This window comes from Onychomys torridus, chromosome 14 (assembly GCF_903995425.1).
Source record: "Onychomys torridus chromosome 14, mOncTor1.1, whole genome shotgun sequence".
Classification (NCBI taxonomy): Eukaryota; Metazoa; Chordata; class Mammalia; order Rodentia; family Cricetidae; genus Onychomys; species Onychomys torridus.
The window spans coordinates 67,886,605-67,912,294 of record NC_050456.1 but is presented as its reverse complement, the minus strand read 5'-3'; the positions used below and the strand labels follow the sequence as shown (position 1 = coordinate 67,912,294).

At 37.7% G+C, this 25,690-nt stretch overlaps 1 protein-coding gene across 2 annotated transcripts in view; it reads left to right on the top strand.

Moving 5' to 3' along the window:
* Positions 1-25,690, top strand: part of Rps6ka5 (ribosomal protein S6 kinase A5) — a 157,124-nt gene that overhangs the window by 82,139 nt on the left and 49,295 nt on the right. For both annotated transcript variants that reach the window (XM_036205822.1, XM_036205821.1), the window contains 2 exons: positions 17,485-17,600; positions 21,087-21,194. In XM_036205822.1, the coding sequence (XP_036061715.1) occupies positions 17,485-17,600; positions 21,087-21,194 (224 nt within the window). The remainder of the gene's footprint in view (positions 1-17,484; positions 17,601-21,086; positions 21,195-25,690) is intronic.

Below are 25,690 nucleotides of genomic sequence, written 5' to 3'. Positions count from 1 at the left end.
TCAGGCTTCGTGGTGGTGGTGGTGGTGGTGGTGGTGGTGGTGGCAGCGGCGAGTTCGGAGGCCAGCCTGGTCTACAGAGTGAGTTCCAGGATAGGCTCCAAAGCTACACAGAGAAACCCTGTCTCGAAAAACCCAAAAAAAAAAAAAAAATTTATTCATATCTTGGGACTGCCGCATAGATTGGCAGTGAGTAAGGATGTTGATTGTGATGGTTAGTGTTGATTGTCTACTTGACAGACTCTCCTTGGAAGACGGGCCTTCAGACATACTTATGGGAATTATATTTATTATGTTGATATGGGAAGACATACCCACTGGGTAACACCATTCCATGAATGGAATCCTAAACTATATAAATGTAGAAAGCTGAGCAGCAGCATGTATTTTTCCTTCTCTGCTTCCTGATTGGATGTGTTGTAGCCAGGTACTTCAAGTCCCCACACTTTGGCTTTCCTACTATGGATTGTATCTTTGAACTTGAACCAGATAATCGCTTTCCTCCTAAAATTGTTTTTTGTCAAAATATTTTATCAAAGCAATAGGAAAAGAAATTAAGACATTGATAATAACAAGAGTTACAACTTTTTTAGAACACACTGTTGATGTTTAAAAAGTGATTTTAATTATGTGAATATATATCCGGATTTGTGCATGTGGGTGCAGTGCACAAAAAGTAGAGATGAGAGATTCGGACCCTCTGGAGCTGGAGTTTCAGGTGGTTGATAATCCCCTGATGCCTGATGGGGGAGCTGGAAACTGAACTTGGCTCCTCTGCAAGAACAGTATGTGTGTGCTCTTAGCCGCTGAGCCATCTTACCAACTCCAGCTTCTGCTTTTTTTTTTTTTTTTTTTTTTTTTTGAGAAAGAACTTAATAAAACCTGGCAGTATTTACCAAATTCAATATGTAAATACGTTGTGATGCAGCAATCCAATTTTGGGACTCTGACCTACCAATAATACCTGCCCAGTTGGATGAAATATATTATAACACGAATCTTAAAAGGTCTTATTAATAAAAGAAACTCTGGAGCCAGGTATTGAAGTGAATTCTGAAAGATCAGAGAAGCAGAGCAAGCCATAGCTAACCTCATCTTGCCAACTTCTCAGCACACCTTGTTTCCTCAAATTGGAAGACTCTGAGTCCTCATCTGAATGGATCTCAGCTGAACTGCTGCTAAAAGCCCAAAAGCTTAAAAAGTCTCTAGTTCCTGGACCTCAAGCCTTATATACCTTTCTGCTTCCTGCCATCACTTCCTGGAGTAAAGGTGTGTATCACCATGCCTGGCTGTTTCCAGTGTGGCCTTGAACTAACAGAGATCCAAATGGATCTCTGCCTCCAGAATACTAGGATTAAAGGCGTGTGCTACCACTGCCTAACCTCTATGTTTAATCTAGTGGCTGTTCTGTTCTCTGACCCCCAGATAAGTTTGTTGGGGTGCACAATAGATCTTGAAGACATTTATGTCAATATTTTCTTACTCTAAGAATGAGAATGTCAGTACAAATGTAGGTTGTCTGTACTCCAGAACATCTTAGATTTCTTTTCTAAGAATCACAAAGGAGAGGGGTTTGATAGAAATGTGACAAATACTTAAAAAAAAAAAGATTTATTTATTTATTATGTACACAGAAGAGGGCACCAGATCTCATTACAGATGGTTGTGGGTGCTGGGAGTTGAACTCAGGACCTCTGGAAGAGCAGTCAGTGCTCTTAACCTCTGAGCCATCTCTCCAGGCCAACAAATACTTTTATAGTCACTTTTAGATATTTTAATATTAACTTGCTGCTGGGCACCACACTGGGTATTTTTCATATATCAGCTCATAAGTCATTGCAAGCAGCCATACAAAGATTGATGTGTCATCGTTGCGGTAGAGATGAGGTGTCTTCCTAAATGGCTGGCATCTGAAGAAATAATGTGGAGTCTGTGTGTCCAGCTCCTGTGTTACATTGGTGTGTCAGGAGAGGCAGCTTTATTTTAATAACAGATTGTGAAAAAAAACCCTATTATCTATTTTGTTACTTTCTTTTATCTTTCCCAGTTTACCTTTCTTATTTACTTCTTAGTAAGTCTTCTTGCCATATCCTCATGTTTGGGTCGTTCCATTGCTTAAAGTAGCCCCCCCCCCCTTTCATTTACTGGAAACATGTGTTGGACATATTAGATTTGGGTTTTGTCTGTGACAACTGGATTTAAAAGGAGGACAGTTTTGTTCTGGCTTCTAGTTCCCATCTGTTGTGTCTAATTCCATTGCATCTAGACCTTCAGTGAGGCTTAAGGTCATGATGGAAGGGCATGCTAGAAAAATCTCCTCACCTCTAATATCCAGGAAGCAGAGAACAGTAACAGAAAGGGACCACAGCCAAGATACACCTGTCAAAGACATGACCACAGCATTACATTTCCTCTAACCAGGCCCCACCTTGCACCACCTTCCAATAGTTTCAGATTTTGAATTCATCAGTGGATTATTAAACTATTAATAATGTTGGAAGTGCCTGCATAAACATGCCTAGAGGTGTGCTTTAGTGTAATCTAGGCATCTCTCCATCCAATCAGATTGACAATCAGGATTAACTATGACATACTCAACTCCATAGTCAGGCTTCCCAGCTAATCTGTCCAGCCTATCTTATCTCCCGCTCAGTCTCCTACTGTTCTGCTCTGCTACCTGTGCTGTAACTGAGCTAAATTATTTGCTCATTCCTCTGTAAACATGCATTTCCTGTTTAAAATTTTTCTGTTTGAAAACTGTTTCAGCATTTCCTAGCTGAGAGTACCAGACACAGTACTTGATCTCCCCAGCCCTCTGCTGTCCCACTTTTCCTGGAGTTATTTGGCTTAAATGAAGTGATGTCTGTAAAATTCTTAGTGCCATCCCTGACAGATAGTGATCGTCAGTGTAACTGTATTGAAATAAAGTCGAGAAAAGTACAAGATGGAACTAGAACATCTTGTTGTGGTATAAAGAAGAAAGTGTGACGGGGGCAGAAGCAAAGCTCTCCCTTGTGGAATAATACTGACACAGAGAAGGAGAGAGGGAGTTACCAAATCATCACTCCACACGAAAGTGAGTGGGTGATAGTTTAGTGAGAAGCAGGATATTTTTGCATAATCTCAGTTCATTTCTTTATAGTTTGCCAGTTGATTACAAGGGGAAACATAGTAACTTTATAGTGGAGAAACTTGGCAATCAAGACTTTAATGACATGATCAAAATTAACTCTAGTGTTGGGAGAACTAACTAATCCATACTTTCCATGTGGTATAAAAAGATAGCTTCATCTTCTGGTATTTGTTCTAGTTCACTACTTTCATCTGATCATGACAGAACATTCCACATTGAGGATTAGCCCACATGGGAGGATGTATCCTCTTCAGACACGTCAGGAACAAGAAAAGAAAGGCAGAAGCTTCCACATATATGTTCCATGAGTTCTAATGCATTGTGTGTGAACTTGAGCTGGATGTTAGGGTGGAATAATTCACTACAAAGAACAGTGGGCACATGACAATTTGATCAGGAAGTCTAGATATGATAATTATATTTGTGTCATGTGGTTATGTGAGAGAGTGCCTCTGGAAAGTTGCAGTAGAGAACAGTGTTTTCAGCTGGTTCAGGAAAGGTGCACACATATGTAAGAGCAGAGAAGAGAATTCCACAACGAATGAGCAAAATGTGAGTGTGTTGGGTTTTCATAGTGGGTTCATGGGGATTCTTTGTACTGTTACATGGTTTTGATGTTTGAAGTTGTAGCAAGCTGAACTTTTGTTTTTGTTTCCTTGCTTTATTTTGTTTTTATAAGGCCATAGTTGAGGCATTGTATCCTAGGAGAAACTTCAATAGTTCCTTATTTAGGAGCACAATATGGAGTAAGAATTGTTTTCTGAACTTCCTAGACCAAAGACAGGGACAGTTTGAGAGCACCCTCAGGCTTCATACTGTAAGTATATAAACAAGGTACAAATTTTCTAAAACCATGTTTTCTGCATTTATAGCTTCCTGCTGTTTAGACTTTGTCCAAAGCCATAATAATATTTTATTGTTAATAATAGCATATTTTCTTGTTAAAATAGCATAATAAGAAATATGTATATATTATAATATCTATTATATTATTATAATGGATTATACAATATTTCTCACAACTGAACATTTGATGATACTTGATTTAAACAATGTCCCTGGTAAGAGCTATGAATGTAGCACTTCTCTGTTACCCATTTCATACCTATCTGTTTGAACAGGTAGGTAAAGTAAAATGATAATGTTTCAGAAAAAGTTAAAGAGGTTTGCAAGGCTGCAAATATTCTTGCAGGCAAAGCCAAGTCCTATTTCTTTCTTTTTCCAAGAACACACAGCTCTTTTTTTTACTATTGTAAGACATAAATTGCTGTCCTTGGACTCTGTATCCTAAAAATCTGCCAATGATTATTGTAATGTAAGACAGCATTAGGAAGAGAAAATACAAGAGTATTTAAGCTGAGAATGGTAGCCCGCACACCTGAATCTTAGCACTTGGGAAGTTGAGTTAGGGTGACTCTTAGGAATTCCACGGTGCCCTGATAGCAAGTACCAGGCCAGCTAAGACTCCATTTAAAAAAAAAAAAAAAAAAAAAAAAAAAAGATTTAAACACAGTATTTACAATAGCTATTTTTTTTTAAATCCTGCATATAATCCTCATAGAATGTCTACTCTAGGGTTCTTTGACTTCAGATAAGCCTTCAAAAATTTAACTGGGACAAGCATATAAGATAGTGAAGTTATATGGCCAAGATATGTAGAGTACATGACCCTACATTATTTAAATATTGCAAGGTAGAATAGTTGGTCTTCAGGCCGTTTTTCTGACAGTAATTAGCAAGGCCAACATCTTGAGAAGGGAAGAAATAGCAGAGCAGAGAAGAGGGAAAGGAAATTCTCCCTGGGATCATATAAAACAGTGTGTCTGGAGTCCTACTTCTCAGCTTCATCATCCTTATCCTCCACCTAATCAGTTTATTTAACCTTCAAGTTTCACTTATCTCTAACAATCACTGTATTTCCTCTAATACTATATTATTATTTTAATGGTACCTACTTTATAGTGTTATGTGGATCAGGTTTTTCCTTCCTAAATAGAAGTAGTACAGAATAAGTGCCCAGTGTCTATAGCTGCTGTTTTTAGGCTAGCCTCAGAAGCAGTGAGTTGTGTGTTTAGGCTTACCTCAGATACTAGACTGAGTTCCTTTCAGGAGTACTGTTTCTGATTCTAGGGAATTAAGGCGCTAGTTCTGTTCAAATATTAGTAGCCAAGAGTGTGTACTGACAATATTACTCACTCTATGTAGTGAGTTTATTTTGTTGTTGATTATAGTATAAATAATAATAATCATGGAGACAGAAGCTGAAGAATTGTGAAACTAAGAAATAAAAACTAAAGAATAAAAACTAAGAAATCACATGCGATTCCTGACAGTGTTAATATAATAAAGAAACTAAAACCAGCATTGACTTAAACAAAACAGACAAAACAAAACAAAAAAAGAAACAACTCAGGCTTGCAGTTTGTGCCAGAAACTAGTAGAGACTTAGGAAGAAATTTCTAAAAATCAGGTGGATCCATAATTTTATTGGGAAAGTTACTCAGGGCAGATGAGCTGGCTTTGGTAAGAGTCCACCAGGCAGATGGACGTGTAATTCTAGCAGCAGTTTCACCCAGATGCACTTACTCAGTTCAGGTTTGTTATGGCCTCTTCAATGGGAAATGTCATTCATGCCCAGCTTAGCAAGTCCAGGGATCTAACCAGTGTCGAGGTAGGTTTTCTTGAGCTAGAGGGCTGAAAACCCTCAGCCTCTGATATCAGTGAGGAATTGACTACTCATGATATCACTGACCATTTTGAAGCCAGGAGGATGGCGCTGGCTCAAAATTTGCTTGCAATGCCTAGTTCTGATGCTCTTTCTGTTTGTTGTTTTGAGATGAGACTTTATACCTTTATTCCTCAAACTCTCCTTGAGTAGGTTATATAGGCTGTTCTTGAACTCAAGATGCTTTTGCCTCCGCCTACTGAGTGCTGAAGTACAGGTATTTACTGTTATACTTGGCTTAATGCCCTCCCTTGAGAGAATTAAAACTTCACAATTCAGTTTGATACAGCAGTATCACAAATGCCCTTTTCTATCTGGTTTGTTGTTTTGCTGCCTGGTGGGCTTGTTCCAGTTTTACTTGGAGTCATTTGATCTGATGAACAAAGAGGTGTAATGACCCCAGAGCCTCAGTTTTGGTATATCCTTGGTAGTCAGCTCACTGAATTAAAAAACACCATGTTCCCTATTACTGTTCTGAAACCCACCAGCCCAATTGTAATTACAGCTAAACTGTGGAATAAACTTGGTGAAGTTAGGGTGACCAAATGCTCAAGGAAATGTGGTCTTGTGTGAGTGTTAGAGCCAATATGGCATCTGGGCCTAGAAGTTGTCCTCTGACCTTCACATGTATGATGTGGCATGTACACACTGGACACATACTCAATAATAATAAAGTTTTAAAAATGGATTTGGATTACAATTGATAAAAGTTGCAGCTAACATTTTTATTATATACTATCAAAGAAGTATGTATTTTCACTTCTGTATTCATCCTTTCTTTCTAAAAATAAAGTGTTTCCCACAAAAGACAATCCAAGAGGTCAAAGTGTAGTTGAGAGGTGTTAGGGTTAGGTTTGAAATGGGGATTTGAGGCCAATAGAGTGGCTGATGATTATGGAAGAGGAGATTCCTTCAAACAAAGGAATAAATGAGTGTATAGAAGAGAGTTGTAAGTTGCCCAGCTACTTAAGCAATACCTAGAAGTATAAGACAATGAATGGAGATTTCAGTAGCTCCTTGACTCAGGGGACAAATGATTCATGCACTTGGTAAACCAACAAAATTTTAGTCACAATTCTAGAAGGAGCATGCTTTAGCAGTACTGATCACATCCAGGGCTGGAGAGATTGCTCAGCAGTTAAGGGCATGTACTACTCTTGCAGAGAACCTGAATCCTATTCCAGAACCTATGTTGAGTACCTCATAACTCCTGTAACTCAGTTCCAGAGGAGCTTCTGGCATCTGTAGGTACTTGCACTCATGTGTATACACACAGACACACAGACAAGGTGTGGGGGGGGGGGAGATTGAGAGTATAACCATAAGTCAGGCATTGTGTCTCATGCTTTTTATCCCAGCACTCAGGATGCAGAGATAGGCAGATCTCTATGACTTAAAAGCTAGCCTTATCTACATAGTGTGTTCCAGGCCAGCTATGGCTACATAGTGAGACCCCTGTCTAAAAAAAAAAAAAAAAATCAGAATTAATGATGGCAATGAGGATTTCAAGGGCCACCCAAAAAAGGGCAAAATGATTAGATGTTGAGAAAGGTCCTCATAATTCTCAGACTTATTTTGTGTTTTCACAGCAAAGCAAAACAGTTATAGTATATGAAAACCAGGACTTAATAATATCCCTAGAATTAAAAATAGAATAGTTACAGACTTACCCCACTAAACAGCTACAAACAAGGGCCAGCATCCTAAAAACTGGCCTTCCATGTTAAAGGTAACTAATAAATGATATACAACTAAGCTTAGACATTAACCATACAGGACTGGACAGTTCCAGTTTGCATGAAGTACCTGGATTTTGCATGAAGCACCTGGGGACTTTGCCAAGAACTTGTCCTATATTAACCACCCTTTTTCTTTGTTCGGGGAGCCACTGGCCTGACTTGCTCTTGGTTAGTGCTATATTTCCCATCACGCTCAAGCTGATGTTCCTATAAAGCCTTCTCCTATATTCCTCTGGGTCTAGCCTTGTCCTATAGTTTCTGTATTTCTTTTCAGCTGCCAATTCCCAAATAACAACACAGAGACTTATTATTAATTATGAAATCTTGGCCTTTAGCTTAGGCTTATCCCCAACTAGTTCTTATAACTTAAATTAACCTTTTACTATTAATCTACATTTTGCCATGTGGCTTTTTTTTTTAACCTCTCCTTCCATTCTGTATGTCCCTCCATGTCTTGGTGTCTCCTGCCACAACAGATTCTAATCCTGAGTTGCTCCCTCTGCCTAGAGCCCTGCCTATTCTCTCCTGCCTAGCTATTGGCATTTCAGCTCTTTATTAAACCAATCAGGTACCTTAGGCCAGTGAGGCAAAACATAGACACATCTTCATGCAGTGTAAACAAATATTTCACAACAGGCTTCTGAATCTAGAACCTGGAAACTAACAGTGGTACATTGTTGTGTTTTGAATAAAACAAGAAACCATGAATGTATTCAGACAGAACTAAAGAACTGAGTTTGTATCGAGGGCTAGGATAGCTACATACTTTCAAACTACTTTTCTAAAAGTGATTGTTAATTATAAAGATGAAGCGTGTGCTCTCTTTCTCTTATGGTAGATAACCCCAGACAACCACCTTACTCAAATGATCAAAGTAAAAATCATTGCTAGCAGGATGAGAAGATGCCACAAGAAGAGCATTCTTCCAAAGATGCACTTCTGAGTATGATGATGGAGAGGTGCAAGGCCAGCTCACATTGGGACATGGCCTAAAATGGAAATTCAGTATGGTTAAAATGCTGGTTCTCACCAAATTGAACTATGTGTGCAAAGTTATCTGGATCAAAACCTCAAACAGGTTTTTTTTTTTGTTTTTTTGTTTTGTTTTGTTTTGTTTTTGGTGTGTTTATAGAGATGGACAAACAGACTTTACAATCCCTATGCAAATACAAAACAAACTAGAAAAATAGCCATCCTGAGCATGCTATGTCAGAAACATAGATGGGCATGTACCTTTCCATAGTGGCAGAATTTATTGAATAACTAACTATAAATTCACATGCTGTGTTGGTTTTATTGGCTGCAATTTACCTAGTGGCTCCAATTTCCCTTGATAGCTAGCTGAGGCAAAACCAGGTTCTTTTGTTGCAACCTTAAGTTAACTGTTAGGGTACATATTACATATCACAGTAGATTGACCAGCTTGTGTGACAATCTATGTGGGTTAAGGTTAAAGGATTTGCAGCAGAGTTGAAGAATAGCTTCCTAAGAAATTGGGAAGCAGGTGTAGGTGGCAAAGAGATTTACCACGGGTGGTAGGTCAGATATTAAGAAGCCCCCAGGAGATGTGCTGGCATCTTAGCTTCAGAGTCTAGCTATTGAGGAGCCTCAGGGTAAAGTGTGGGATTCTGGAGGTTCTAGAGAGAAAGTGCTGAACCAGATCTAGACTAGGCCTTGGAGTAGGCCCAGTCAGCAGTGGGGACAGAAACCAGCGATGCCCTAGGGAAATTTGGAAATTCAGTCCCTTGATGTGTACAGTGACTAGTCAGATGGCAGGATGTGAAGGCTATTGACATCTTCTCTTTATGTGGTCCAGATGTTAGCATTGTGGGACACCTTCCACTGTCTGGCATGTTTAGTAAGTTCTCAGGCCTAGTTTTCCTTGTGTGATTTTTTTTTTTAATATGCCACGTGCTCATACAGTCCCATTTTACTTTGATAAGTTATAGGATCCTACTTGTACTTTTAGGAATAAATTAATTTTGTGTCTTGAATGTAATGCTAGAGAGATAGTGCTTCTTTTAAAAGTTGCATGTGCCTGTGTGTACATGTACATGCAGGTTCCAGTTTGTATGCATGTGGAAGCCAGAGTTCAACTCTGGGTGTTTTCCTCAATTGTCTCTCCACCTTATTTTTCCCCTAGACTGGTCACTGGCTGTCTCCACAGTCCCACCCCACTCCAGTGCTGTAGTCACAGGTGTGCACTCTTTGTCTTTTTACACGAGTGCTAACTCATGTTTGTGCAGGCACTTTGCCAGCTGACCCATTTCCTTGTTCAGGTGCCCAACAGAGTGTAGAGTCACCTTGCTGTTGTGTTTTCACTTAGAATGGAGTCTTTCAGAACAGGGCAGTCTTTAAAAAGTTTTAGCAATATGGAGTAACTTAGAGCAGTCTGATCTCAACAATAAACCCATCCATTTCTCTTAAAAGAAAGCACAGAGACTAAGTATCTGAGAAGTTGAGGATTCCTTTCCTACACCCTGCTCTGACTGCTAGGATGCAAGCTCTATGCCAGCTTGGGAGGCGAGTGCAGAGCTCTGGTCCTTCCAGTTCTGCTTTCTTGTAGGATGAGGGTTTCATGCCCTGTTCGAGGGAAGCTGAGAAGCCAGAGACTGCTGCCTTTACCCAGCACCCTGCCAGCTAAGCAGGGATGGCACTTGAAGAGAATTTGGCCATTGCCCTCACTCTCAGCTCCAGAACAGGAGCTTAAGGAGGCTTTTTTTGGGAAGGGTGAGTAGGGTGAGGAGGAGGTAGTTCGTAAGAACAGAAATATCAAGCACTCGCCAACAGAATTAACTATTTGAAACAGTGTTAGGTACTGTGGAGATTATGAGGAGTATGGTAACTACATTATAGCAATAAGCGAATCTGGCTATAGGCAACTTAAAAATCCTCCTTGGGTATGGTAGTTTGAATGTATTTGGCCCCCATAAGCTCATAAGGAGTGGCACTATTAGGAGGTGTGGCCTTGTTGGAGGAACTGTGGTCTTGTTGTAGGAGGTTGAATGATACACACCTTAATCTGGTCCACATCTTCTGTTGGAAGTGTGTTACAGTGGGGGCGGGCTTTGAGGCCTTTTTCTCAAGCTTCACTCAGTGTGACAGTCAGTCGACTTCCTATTGCCTCTGAGTCAAGATGTAAACACTCTCAGCTCCAGCACTACATCTGCCTGCGTGCCACCATGCTCCTTGACATGATGGACTGCACCTCTGACCTGTAATCGAGCCACCACAATTAAATGTTTCCTTTATAAGAGTTGCCGTGGTCATGGTGTCTTTTCACAGCAGTAAGAAACCCAAACTTTTAAGACGAGATCTCAAACACTGTCCTCAAACTACTCATTTAAGAACCTGAATTTATTGGATCAGACTATGGAGCAATTAGTGCCCCAGAACATTATTGGAAACAGTTGGGCAATCAAAAAGCAATTAGCGGAGCCTCACAGCTGTTTGTAATACTAGCAGAGTCAGAGAACCTAGCCAATGAGGGAAATTTGTGCAAATTCTAGGGCTCTATTCTCTGAGGAGCAACACTGAAGGTCTTGTATTGCAAATCAGATAGACTTGACTAATAGCTGGGCCAAGCTATTAAATAAGGGGGAAAACGAAAACAAGACATGCTAGGTATGTGCCTTGCACCTGAAATTCCACAAGTTAGGAGTCTGAGGCAGGAAAATAACAGTGAATTTGAGGACACCCTCAGCTACCATGTGAGACTGTCTCAGAGAAAACAAAACAAACAAATTTTGCCAGGGTAGGCATGGGGAAGTTGAAGTCAATTCATAATTTGAATCTCCCACAAAATCAGAAAATAAAAAATAACTAGGAAGACTGATACAACAAACTATAAATATGTACTTTCAGAGATAAAAATATAGTAATCATAGCAACATTTTGGATATGGAATATATAGTTGCCCTCCCACAGGAGTAGGGGATTCAAGAACATAAACACTATCTGTAGACAAGAGCCAACAAATGTTTGTCTCCTTTACAAAGTGGTTTGTTGTACTATATATAACCTGTGTGTGTCCTTCTGAATATATTAAATCTTCACTAGATTGTTCATAATATCTTACACAATGTAAATAGTTTTATACTGTGTTGTTTATGGAATAATAACAAAGACAAAAGTCTACAAGTTCAGTTCATGCACAAACTTTCTCCCAAACAGCCATTGCAGAAGAAAGCAAACTAACTCAAAGCAAAGAGAAGAGAGAGAAATAATAAATATCAGAAAACAATCAAATAGAGAACATGTGAACAACAGAGAAAAATCAGTGAAAGAAAAAAGTCTTCAAAAAGAACAACAAATTGATAAGCCTTTAGCTAAACTGACCAAGCTTTAAAAAAAAAAAAGCTTAAATCTGTAAAACCTGGAGTGATATGAAGGATATGACTTTTGAATCAAAATGAATCACAAGAGAATACTATTAACAACTAAATAACAACAAAAAATTAATTGGGAGTTAAGGTTACCTAAATACCTAGCCAACCATGGTGGCCTATGGCTATAATCCCAACACTCAAGCTGAGGCATTAGGATTGTAAGGTTGAGGTTAGTCCAGACTACTTAATGACACCTTGTATTTAAAAAAAAGAAAATGGGAAGGAAGAAAAGAATTTGTAGAATGATACAGAGTACTGGAATTAGAATTGACTCAAGAAGAAACATATTTCTGCTGTTACTACTGGTGATGATCTCAGGGAAGTAGAGGCATACTTGAAGAGAAGTCAACAGCTAAGTGTTTTCATTGGTGAGTATAACTAAACATTTAAAGAAGAATTAATAACAAAATTTTCACAAACTTGTTCAAAAAATAGAAAACACTTCCCAACATGTCCACTGAAGCCAGTATTATCTTGTGTAAAGCACAAGAAAGCCTAGGCTAACATCTCGTATGAATAAAGTACAAAATTCCCCAACAAGATTCTACCAAATTGAATTCAAGAATAAGTACGAAGGATTATATAGCATGACCAAATAGGATTAATCCTAGGAGTACAAGGTTATCCTAAAAATCTAGAATCAACATATTGAATCAGTAGAATAAAAGACTATATGGTCTTCTAAATAAACATAGAAAAGGCATTGGCTAAAACTCAACTTTCATTTGTGATGAAAAACATTCACTAAAACAGGCAAGGAAGTGAATTTTTCAACCAGTTAAAAGAATATATGAAGAAAAAAAAATGAAACAAAACCCCACAGTGAACATAGTACTTAGTAATGAAAGACCAAATGCCTTTCTCCTAAAATCAGGAACATGAAATCAATGTCCATGTTTACTACTTTATTCAACATTGTAGGATGAGAAAGATCACTAAAGGCCTAGAGACTGCAAAGTAGAGAGAAAAACTTTTAAGATGATGTGATCTTATAAAGCCCTAAGGAGTTCATTAAAAATATTAGAATCAATAACCAAGTTAAGCAAAGTTGTAGGACATAAGAGCAGCACACAACTAAGTTTTGATGTTCTTGCAGTAAACAGTCTAGAAAATAAATTAAAAGAATAATTCTGTTTAGCTTAGACTAAAAAGAATAAAACATTTGGCAATAAAGAAGTGTAAAACAACACATTGTTGAAAGGATGAAAGTGACCTAAGTAAATGGAAAAGCATAACATCTTAATGGAATGTTAGGGGTGGCAATATTCCTAGATTGAATATCAGATTTAGTATCCATCCCTTCTCAAAACCTCAGTCATGTCTTTGTAGAATTACCAAGGTGTTCTCAACATTCAGGTGGAAACTTAATGGGCTAAGGAGAACTGCAATAGTTTTGAAAAAAGAACAAAGATAGGGGATTCACTTTTTTAAAAAAGATTTATTTATTATGTATACAGCATGTATGACTGCAGGCCAGAAGAGGGCACCAGATCTCATTACAGATGGTTGTGAGCCACCATGTGGTTGCTGGGAATTGAACTCAGGACCTCTGGAAGAGCAGTCAGTGCTCTTAACCTGTGAGCCATCTCTCCAGCTGAAGCTTCACTTCTTGATTTCAAAATGTAAGCCAGGGTCCACACCTGTACATCTGCTACTTGAGAGATAGGAAAGAGGTGCTTGAGCCTAAGAGTTGAAGGCCAACCTGGTCAATAGTAAGACTTTACTTAAAAAAAAAAAAAAAAAAAAAAAAAATTCTGATTGTACAATACTATTCTGATTGTTAAAAATGTGATTTCAGTGTAAGGATAGACATATAATTGATGTGGTCCATAGAATAGAACTGAGAGTCCAGAAATCCTCACATTTACAGTCAACTGGTTTTTTTTAGCAATTGTAATAGTTTTTCAATAGTTCTGGAACAACTGGATAGCTATATATGAAGTTGGGCTATACCTCACAACATAAACAAAAGTTATCTCTAAACTAAATGGATCAAAGACTAAAAGTCAGACCTAAAACTGTAAAAGTCTTAGATAAAAACATTGGGAAATTTTTGTGGCATTGACTTCTATAATCATTTCTTACATGTGACATCAGAAGCACAAGCAGCCAGAGGTAGATAAATTGGAATTTCTGGGCCTTGGGGGCAGTTAAATTGATTAGGGCAGACACTTCACAACTCTGAATAAACAAACAAAAAATAATTGAATTTTGCACTTGAAGTATACTTGAATTCCTGGTGTGTTAACTGTATCTCAAAAACAACAGTCAATGAGAGTGAAAACTACTTTAATGTATACTTCAAAGCAGAGGATGTTAAAAATATTCAGTTTGGGTCTTTTAAACATGCTAAATAACACTGTATATTCAGAAAATGACAATTGAAACTATAATGAGATGTGCTACATGTTAAACAGAACCAAGACTCGGGATGGCAATTGGTTGACTTCTACTGGGTCTGCTTTTGAATACAGCACTTTGATTTTTTTTTCTGCTGACTTAGCGGCTACAACATGAATATACTGATATTTTAATTATCAGATGACGCCCCACAGCCCTTCAGTCAGTGCCACTCAGGCTGTGGCCTGGTGGGGCTTCTGGGCTAGTGGCTCTGACTCTGCCATGGACGTGACATGTAGTCTTAAGTGAAGTTTATCATTCTGTTTATCAATAAAACTCAGAAGTCAAAGGCTGGGGTGAAAACCTGCTAGTTCAGAGAGTCTGAATAGCAACTAGTTGACCTTGCTTTTTGGCCAGAGATACAGCAAGAGACATATCTCTTCCCTCGTCCCAGAACCAAGAGAGCTCAAATCCAATCCCTGGCCTTTCCTTCCTGTGCATCTTCTCTATCTAAATTGCTGGCTTCTCTATGGCCAATTCTGGTTAGCTAGTCACTAGCTTTTGATTCAAGGTATTACTTTATTGGGCAGTCTTAGGAGTGCCAGAGTGCAATCAAATTATCCCACAATAGCACTTATTGTAAGTTCTGCTGTTAGATTTCTTGGGCTGCCTCAGTTTCTGCTTTACCACTGTTAAAGCATGGATGACTGGATAGAATTGCCTATAAAGTACATAATATATACCTATAAAAAGTACTGATTGTTATGAATGTCCAAACAATCTATCGCAGAAGTAGGAAAATAGGTAACTTGATTATTAAGCTTGTCTTCTTGGATTTATAGTTTCTTTTTCTTGAATCTCCCCAGCAATGGAAAAGCACTTCCTATATACCAAGCAACAGTAATCCCAAGCACAGTAATTAACAAATAGTTATTGTTTCTGTTTAATAGATAAAGAATTGGAAATCAGAGACTTAACTTTCTTACAAAACAACAGTAGAACCATTGTCTAGTTTGGGTCTCTCAGTTACACAGCTGTCCTTACTATTGTGTCACATTGTCTCTAAGACAGGAATATGCTGGGAGGTTTTGTTTGTTTGTTTGTTTGTTTGTTTTGATTTTGTTTTACACTGGACTGACTTTTGGAGTTTAGTGATTGTTTTCAGAGAGGGGAACCATCATTGACAGGACAACAAGAGAACATAATGGGGCGAGGAATATGAGCCAAGTTCATGATACATAAAAAGATGTCAGAATGAAACCCAGTATTGTGTCTGGCAACTAAAAATAACAGCAAAGATGCACATAAGAAACAGCAGTAAAAATTAATTTTTATTAAATTAAAAAATCTATTGAGTGCTATGGCAGGCATTTATGGTAGGTGTAGTTTGGTAACTGTATTATTCTTGATGCTTATAAATGCAGTGTGGCAGAGAAGGGAGTATGACTAACATTGGGAATACAATAAGATAATTACATTGGTAAAAAGTCTTTAGAACTCTGGTGTAGTTAGAGTTTTCCTGCCTGGCACAGTCAGGACAAATCTCTCTTACCCACCAGTCCCACAGTCACTCAGACCCAACCAAGAAAGCACACAAAAACTTACATTGTTTAGAAACTGTATGGCTGTGGCAGGCTTCTTGTTATCTACTTCTTCTATCTTAAATTAACCCATTTCTGTTAGTCTATACTTTGCCACATGTCTTGTGGCTTACCAGTGTCTTTACATGTTGCTTTTATGGCGGCGGCTAGATGTCTCTCTCCAACCTTCTACTTCCCAAAATTCTCTTCTCTCTTGTCCCACCTATACTTCCTGCCTGGCCATTGGCCAATCAGAACTTTATTTACACAGAACGATATCCACAACACTCTGGTGATAACATAAGGAAGAGGTTGGCTCTGTTGAAGTTGGCCATAGAAAATGAAGTGATTGAATTGCACTTTTGAGACTATGTGGGAATCTGACCATTCACATATTAGTGAAGAAATCTGTGCTGTAACTACATAAATTTAGGCTTAAGTAAATAACCACTTAAATAGAAAAATCTATTGTTCATTTATAGGAATGTTGTGTTCTTTTTATGCCTTTTAAATAATTAGCTTTGTGTTCAGATAAATTAAAAACCCTTGCCAAAATACAGAAGCCTTAGAAAGGAAATGTTCTTTGTGGTTAGTCTCTGATGAAATTAGAGTTTAATTTTTTTAAATTACTGTCCTGTACAATTTTAAACATTTTATAATAACAATATGTTATTACCTAAATTCATCCATATTCAGGTCTTCAAGTGATATCTTAATACTAATGATCAGTGTTTCTCCCCCCCCCCCAATTAGGCAATCCCCCTTTTTATCTAAGCTGTTTTCTCTCCTCTTTCATTATTTCCCTGCGATAATAGCGCAAACTGAAAAAAAATGAAATCTTTGGGTTTTGAATATTTTCTTTCATTCAGCCATGTTATGCTGCTTTTACTCCATGCTGTATGGAGCCATAAGAATGCTACCTGGTGCCTAGCAATACAATTCTGGAAAATAATTATATATTTATTTATTTTCTATACATTAGTGTCTTGCTTTCAAGTATGTATGAGGGAATCAGAACCCCTGGAACTAGAGTTACAGACAGCTGTGAGCTGCCATGTGGGTGCTGGAAATTGAATTGGGTCCTCTCAAAGAGCAGCCAGTGCTCTTAACCACTGAGCCATCTCTCTAGCCCCTGGAAAATTATCTTATTTACAGCTCTTGGTAATTGGTAGTTATTGCATGTGGCAAAATAGGAAATTGCTTGTGTTTTCTTTGGGATTTGTGTGGGATTTCGGAGGGGTGGTGGTTTGGTCATCATGTGCCTGATGTTTGATACTCTACAATAAGTTACACACTGCTGGCAGAAGTCTCTGATATGCTGTCTTTGGAAAACTATTCTTAAATCTGTATGGATTTTGTGTCATAGTTTTAATGGTGGTACTCTTTGCACATTCGTTTGGTTTAGGATGATCATTGTATTAGGAAATTGTACGACAATATAGAACTAGTAATACTTGCTATGAAACTGCCATACATTGAGAGTTATGCAGAAATAATGGTTAACCCCAAGTGATTAAAAGGAGTTATTTTCTTTCATTTATGAATGCAAGTCAAAGAAAGAAAAAATATATTTCGTTTTTAGATTATATAAATGGTGGAGAACTTTTTACTCATCTTTCTCAAAGAGAGCGTTTCACAGAGCACGAAGTACAGATCTATGTTGGAGAGATTGTGCTCGCCCTGGAACACCTGCACAAGGTAAGGCACTTCATCTTTGGAGTTTGCTTTTGAACAGTCTGTTAACCGAGGTGTCGATGGAACTAAACAGGTTGATGTTTTCCCAGGTTGTCTTGGAGGTTGTGAATGTTACTGTATTCTCAGTGTCATAGTTTCTTTCTGAAAATGTTTACTTTTTGCTGGACATGGTTCAGCATTCCTAGAACCCCAGCACTTGGGAGACTGAGGCAGGAGGATCATGAATTGAAGGCCAAATTGAGTTACAAATTGAGACTCCCAACTCATAAATGAACAGAAAATAAATTGTCTATTGTGTTTTGAAACATCAAACAAGCAAACAAAAAGAAACTAAGCTTTTTTTCTTTTTGTTGGTCTTCATGAAAAGAACCCTAGTACTTTGTTTATTATAAAATATCATCAGAATAAAAGCTGTTGGTTGTTAAAATGGAGCCCCAAGTTGTAAAATGTATTTTCTGTGACAATCCATCTGTCTGTTCTCAGAGGGCGCTTCCTGACTGTGCTGCTGGTTTGGTGTTATTTCCCTCCCTCCTGTGTTAGCTTGCTTCTGTATCTGTCCTACCCTGTTCCTCCTCATTGCCTCCAAGTGACATGAGCTCAGGGACTGAAACCTTTGCCTGGACATTGTATCTAGGATCCTGTTGGAACTATATACAAATCAGTTTAAACTTGTATTATTTATTGCAGATATCCTGAACCTTGATTCACGAAATTTTGACTTAACTTAGTTATTGGTTTCTGTGTTGTCTTAGTGTATATTTTCTTCAGAAGTAGAAAATGCTGAAGTAATTTATATCAAAGGTGTGCAAGTTCATAAAGAAACAATGTGATCTGAGTCACTAAATTTCAACAATTCAGATATGAAACCACTCTTTGTCAGGTTTGTCATCCCTCTCTTAGCTTAAGATAAACAAATTAAAGTATAAGTATTCAATGCAGAAAAAAGGGTGAATTGAAGAAAAATGGTAAGGAAGACATCTTAAAGGGGCTGGAAGTTTTGATCAGAAATTGAGTCAATGATGGAGATGATAGGTGAGAAAGACTGAGGAAGGATTTTAGAAGGTACAAGATAATAAGTCAGGAGTCAAGAAATGGTTGGTCCAGCCCAGAACAGAAACAAGTCCTGGCAGAAACACCTTTCCTGACAGGTGGGAGAGAGGAGGTTAGAATCTTTAGAAAATTCCAGCACCCGGGAGCTTTAGGAGTCGGGAGAGCACCCTGGTTTTCTGTAGTGAGACTCTGTCACAAATGAAGAGTGAATAAAAATATCTGAGAAGCAGGAAGAGAAGAAGAGCGGGAACAGTAAATGACCATTTGTGCCACTTTGGATAGAATTTTCACTGTGGTGACAAGCTTCATGCCTCTGCTTACTTTTGTGCAATATGATATAGCTTATACATCCTTATATCAGAAATACTACTATCCAGAATAAGCTACAAAACGTTTGAAGCTTATGCTTAGATATAATGTTTTAAAATATAACAGTAAAATTCACCTGAAGCACTAAAGTAAAAACAAAACACAAAGCCAGATGGGTAAGCTAGAAAACACAGTCTATAATTTATATAATACTTTAATTCTGTTCATTTTGTTCTACTAAAGGAAGATTCCATGTTATTCTTTATTACTAAGCTAATAAAAACAGATATAGAGAACATAATGGAACTGGGAATAATTGTGATACCTATGCAATGAAAGCACTATAGCAAATGATTTCTCAGCTGCCTTACACTAAAAAGACACACACACACAAAGCAAGCGATATTCATTCTAATAGAAATGCTAGTACTAATTCTTATAGGAAGAGATAAAAGTACAAATTTATTTGGAAGTGATGAAGTAAATTGGATAATAAATAATTTGTCTCTAAAATTCTTTTCCAAGGAGATTGTTTAAATGCAAAGTGCTGCTAGTTCTTAAGTAAATATAATGCTTCAAATCAAATGTCTGTGTAGTACACACTCTTAAGTGTTTTCCTTCCTATCTTTCTTCTAAGCCACTGAAACTTTCATAGGAAAATTGCCTACTGTTTTGTTTTTTGTTATGGTTGTGGTTTTTTTTTTGGGGGGGGGCATATAATTTTCATTTCAGTTTTGAGAAATTATTAGGAATCTTTTCCCTGTATTTGATGCTGAGAAAAAAAATGTTTTAAAATATCAAAGCACATAATCCATGCTGATATAACTGAAAACATGAAGTAGAAAGTTGAGGTGGGTCAGACACCTCTTAGATTTATGTTACATGGTTGAAATATTTCACTATACTGCTTACATGAAAAACAAAATAAAGAGGCACACAATCTTGAACTGTGTAACATTTCTCTCAGTGTTGGGCCATACATTTGACACTGATCTATAAGATTGCAATGGAGCTGAAAAATTCCTGTCACTTGGTGGTTATGTAGCTGTCAAAATGCTGTTCTTGACTTCCTCCCTGTTTATGTGTTGCTGGTGTAAATGAACCTGCTGTGCTACTACGACTCATGGAATAATGCAACACACGTCATTATGTCCAGCAGAGTTAAACTTGATTATGGTCAAAAGCCAAACATGCTTCTGCTTTATATATTTAATATATATTTAATTGTCATTTTAGAGGGCTTACTATAAGACTGTCTACTGTGTTTCAGTGGCAACAGCTTCATACATCTCTTGTTTACTCTGTGTTCATTTTTACTTGATTTACCATTTTGCTGTTTTGTTCACTGGAACCTCAGGAGGAGTTGTATACACAAATTTTTTTACTACATCACCAGGGTTTGTGTAAGTATACTCCATGATGCTTGTACAATCAAAGTCATCTAATAGCATACTTCGAGACCATATCCTTGTTGAAAACAATGCGTGACTGTATAAATGTTATTGAATGATTTGCTTTGCTGATTTAGAAGTAAACATCAAAATTAACCTATGCTCTTTAACCTTTATTCTTAAGAGATTGTTATTTAAAAAGTCTTTATTAATTACCTGTCTGACACATTGCATCATACAGGATACTAGATAAGTGCATAAAATCTGAAAAAGCAGACAGTATAAATATATTAAGGTAAATGGTAAATACCTAGAAAATATTAGTAATTTGCAGGTAAGTACATAGTTTGAAAACAAAAATAAATGATCAACATAGGATATGGCTTCTTAGGAAGGTTTGCTGAAGCCATTACAGAGTTATGGGCAAGAATTGGCCAAGAAGGACTATGAATATAATTTGGAATAAGTGTGAAATAAGGAAACTAGAGGCAGAAAGAGGCAATAGTCAACAGGGAGACCTCAAAGAATCTGGTTCCAGGGATAGACCCTCATCACACAGAAATAAGATACATTTGGAGAGCTTTGGGAAAGCCAGAATTTGAGCCCCAAGATGGAGCATTTGCTTTCATAGTTGCTAAGAGCCTCAGAATCCTGAAGAGGAACCTCCTCAAGGGTAGATAAATGCTGTCTTGATTGATTTGGAAATTTTCTTAAAATGTGTTTTGTTTTGTTTTTACAGTTGGGGATTATATACCGTGACATTAAGCTTGAAAATATTCTACTTGATTCTAATGGCCATGTGGTGCTGACAGATTTTGGTCTGAGTAAGGAGTTTGTGGCTGATGAAGTGAGTATTATATTTTAATTTGAAGTTAGTTACAGCAGAATACAAATAAGGATGAAAAATTAGTTACCAATAAACATTTAATAGGACAGTAGTACCATGTGGGTTACAGATTTTTGTGCAAATTTGTTCAAATGAATGTTTTGCTATGAATGGACTGTTGAGATTTTTAGTTTAAAATTACCATGGGACCATCCTATTAGAGTCACAGTAAACCTTTCAGGGATATATCAGACTTCTCCACTTTGACATTGTACACTTAGCTTCTCCATAAAATGTATCAGGTTCAACTAATACTTAAAATAACCCCTTTTACCCTTGAGGAGAATGGCTTGGGTGGTAATCAAAAAGAATCTAAAGTGAAACACATTTAGTTTACTACATTGTAATTACCAACTAAGGCCTGCTGTGATGACCCTCATAGTTCACTGGGAAGGGTGACAGGACCTATTAGATCTAACACTTTAATAATCTTGCTAGGCATTTCTCAAAATGAATTAAAACATAGTAGCTGATGTGTTCACTATAGATATGGATAGACAGTCTCACATTTATAGTGTTAGTAGGGGATTGTTTAATGTCACAGATACCTTCAATTGCATTTAAAGCTATATGTGCATGAATTATAATCAAGTATTATTTTTATGTAGGAATTATGATAAAGTTATATTTCAAGTACTAATTATTCAAAATAATTGTTAGTTTGGGGGTCAGTTTTGTTTCTATCCAGGAAATTATTGATGTACAACATAGAATCATATTAAGAGTTTTGTAGCCAGGTGTGGTGGTGCAAACCTTTAATCCCAGCACTTGGGAGGCAGAGGCAGGTGGATTTCTGTGAGTTTGAGGCCAGCCTGGTCTACAAAGCAAGTTCCAGGACAGCCAGGGTTGTTACACAGAGAAACCAAAACAAAAGGAGTTTTATAATACAGGACTTGACTGAATAAAGCACATCATTATTATGTTCCAAATTAAGTATATGTTGAGCAACCCTAACCCAAAAAGTTTGAGTGCCAACATAATGTCACAAATGAAAAATGCATACCTACCATCATGCGATGTGCCACAGTCAAAACATAGGCACACAATATAGTTTATTTGGTGTCTCTGAGGAACAAGAGACTATCAATTGTGATACATCTTCCACTTGAACTCCCAGGTCCCCAGTGCAGACCCCTGGCCCATAGAAGGTAGTAAGATCAGATATATACAGCTTCATGCACAAGAATAGGTTCTTAATGACCCTCTCTCCACGTGCAGCCAAAGCCTGTGTAAATTGCTCACTTTATTTTTATTTTGATTTTGATTTATTCTCTGTTGTGTGGTGTAAAGATATGTGGGAAATCCCAGAGGGGCTTCAGATCCTCATGTGGTAACTGATATGAAAAAGAGGAAGCATTTATGTTTATTTCTAGCACAGAAATGCAGGCTCCTGGAGAAGCTGCACAGCAGTGCTTATGTGAATGGCTCACTGAAGGATATTGTGTAGGAATGACCTTTGTATCAAACATAAGGAAACAGAAGGCGGGACTGTTAAGAATTCAAGTAATAAGTAGAAGGTAATGAAAAATAGATAAATGGTCCAGCAGGGTGCCTTATGAATAAAGGTACCCGCTACCAAGCCTGACAACCTGAGTTTGATCCCCAGGACTCACATAGTAGGAGGGGATCAGTTCCCCAGGTTGTCCTCTGACTCATGTACACACACATATTCACATGTGCATATGTACACACATTAGAAAAATAAAATGTAAGAGAATATTGAGCAGGTAGCTCTAATACTGTCACAGTGAACTCAAGACACTTCATGGTTTGATGATCAATCAAGTTGTGATGAACTAAAATTTAAAATAACTATAAGTATTCAATAGGCTTGTTGGAAGACACAGTTTTAAATTTTAAAGATTCATAGTTATAGCCAGGCCTGGAGGCTTAAGCTTATAATTTCCTCTCCTTGGGAGGCTGAAGCAGGAGGACCTCAGGTCCAAGATCTGCCTGGACAACAAAGTGACTTCAAGAGCAGACCAGGCAACTTACTGTTGGGCCTTGTTTCAAAGGAAAAGGAAAAAGGAGTTAAAGATACAGCTCTGTGGAAGAGTGCTTGGCTAGTGTATGCAAGGACCTACAATTGATCCATTGTATGATGGATGGATGGATGGATGGATAGATGGATGGTAGATGATAGATAGGTAGGTAGGTAGGTAGGTAGGTAGGTAGGTAGGTAGATAGATAGATAGATAGATAAGTAGGTAGGTAGGTAGGTAGGTAATAAAATAGCTGCCTATCATAAAGCAGCAGAAAAATTCCATCCCATATTTGCCAAGATCATCACTGAGAAAAAGCTGATGTTTGAACAGGTCTGTAATACTGATGAAATGTAACCCTTTGACTTTATTGCCCAGAAAGTCACTGTCCACACAGCCAGTGATACAACTCCGAGATGAATTTAAATTGCCCCAATAAATAAATAAATGGTAGTGTGTTGCACAGATTGTAAGCTTGTAGTAGGAGAAGGTCATGTCCTTGCTGTTTGAGGTGATGAATTTCTTAACCGTCTATTACTGTACTAGCAAGAAAGCTGGATCACCAGAGACCTCTTTTTGATTGGGTTCATTTTTTTTTTCCTGCAGCTAATGAGTATTTTAGTGTAGCTGGACTGGATGAAAACTTCTTGGTTTTGATTCCTTGACAGCTGTTCCTCCAACTGAAGTTCTTATCAAAGACTATGTTATGGCACATACTTTCCCCAAAAGTAGCTTTTTTAAAATTCAGCCATTTGAGCAGAGAAAATCCTAGGTCACTGAAGAGTACATATGAAAATGCTTGCTTGAATGACACGCTAGCACAGTGAACAGAGGAATGGGCATGGATCAACTGCTGATGGTGTATCTTCTCACCAAAACTTAAATAGAATAGTGTCCAGTAGCCATTAGACCTCCAAGTAGCCAACCTGATGGTTCTAGACAAGCCATTATGCTGCTTAGTTAACAGCATGGGTTGCTTTTTTCTACATAAAGGGAATGCCCTATTTTTTATTACTAAATACATACTGTGAATAAGTATAGAGAATGACTTTTTAGTAGTTGTGTATAAACTTAGAACCTGGAGTGAAAGTGATGTGCTAAAACCACAGGTTGTCCACATGGTGACTGAAGGAGTGCTGACTCGACTGTCTGCTGGCCTGTCTATAACTTCACTTCCCACACAGAATTATTTAAAATACCCCGAGAATTACATTCAAGCTGTCTGTCATGAGTGTGTGCACAAATCACACACACACATGCTGTATAGAAGACTTAAATACATTCTCCAATTAGAATTGTGTCTTATCCTCAAGTTATCATTTTTATATATGCTAGAATCCAGGTTTTAAAAAAAGTCTGAAATCCCAAACACTTCTGGTCTCAAGCATTTTAGGTAAGGGATAATCTCTCTGTATGTCTGATTGGAATATTTCCAAAACCAGTTCTGTGAGTCTTAAGAGTTTTTGTTGTGTTGATAAAACACTATGACCAAACTCAACTTGGAGAGGAAAAGGGTTTATTTTATCTTATAACTCTCAGGTCATACTTAATCACTGAAGGAAGTCAGGACAGGAACCTGGAGACAGCAACTAAAACAGAAGCCATACGGGTGTGCAGTTTACTGATTTGCTCCTCATGGTTTGCTCAGTCTACTTTCTTATACAACACAGGACCACTTGCCTATAGTTGGTACCCCACCTTCATGGACTGGGCCCTCCGACATTAATCATTAATCAAGAAAATGCCATACAAACTTCCTACAGGCAATTTGTTAGGGCATGTTCTCAGTTGAGGCTCCTCCTCTCAGATAACTCTAGCATAAAGACCAAATGTCCAAATTTTTTTTTATCATAGCTATATTAACTTTGTTTACTCCTTCAGTGTGTATTTACTGATCACCTTGAAGCTAGATAGTGCAATGAGAAATAAAACAAGGAAGACTTTTGCCTTCATGACACTGTGATTGTAGCTATGAATTTTCTTAGATATAAAATCATGGTTATAAAATAGATTAGATGGATTTTGAGAAATTTGCTTCCAAGGTTTGTTTTTTTTTTTTTTTTTAATTTAGTCTTCTTGTGTATAGGTGTTTTTCTGCATCTATGTTTTCGCACACATGCATGCAGTGGCCATGGAGGCCATGGAGGCATTGGATCCCTGAAACCAGAGTTTCAGATGGTTTTGAGTGGCCTTGTAGGTGTTGGGGACTGAACCTGGGTCCTCTGAAGACCAGCAGATGCTCTTAACCACAGAGCTGTCTCTCAAGCCCTTCTCTCAAGGTTGTTTGCTTTTCATTTTAGAAAAGTTTATGCCTTTCTAAAAATGTTACTGGCAACTTTAGTAAAATGTAGAGGATTGCATGTTTATTGTCGCCTCCTCTCTAAACCCTACTAAAGTAAAAAAGTGAAGTGTGCACACACTCAAAAGGAAGGGGAAATAATGGCAACTACATTTGAGTTGATGAGATGATAGTTT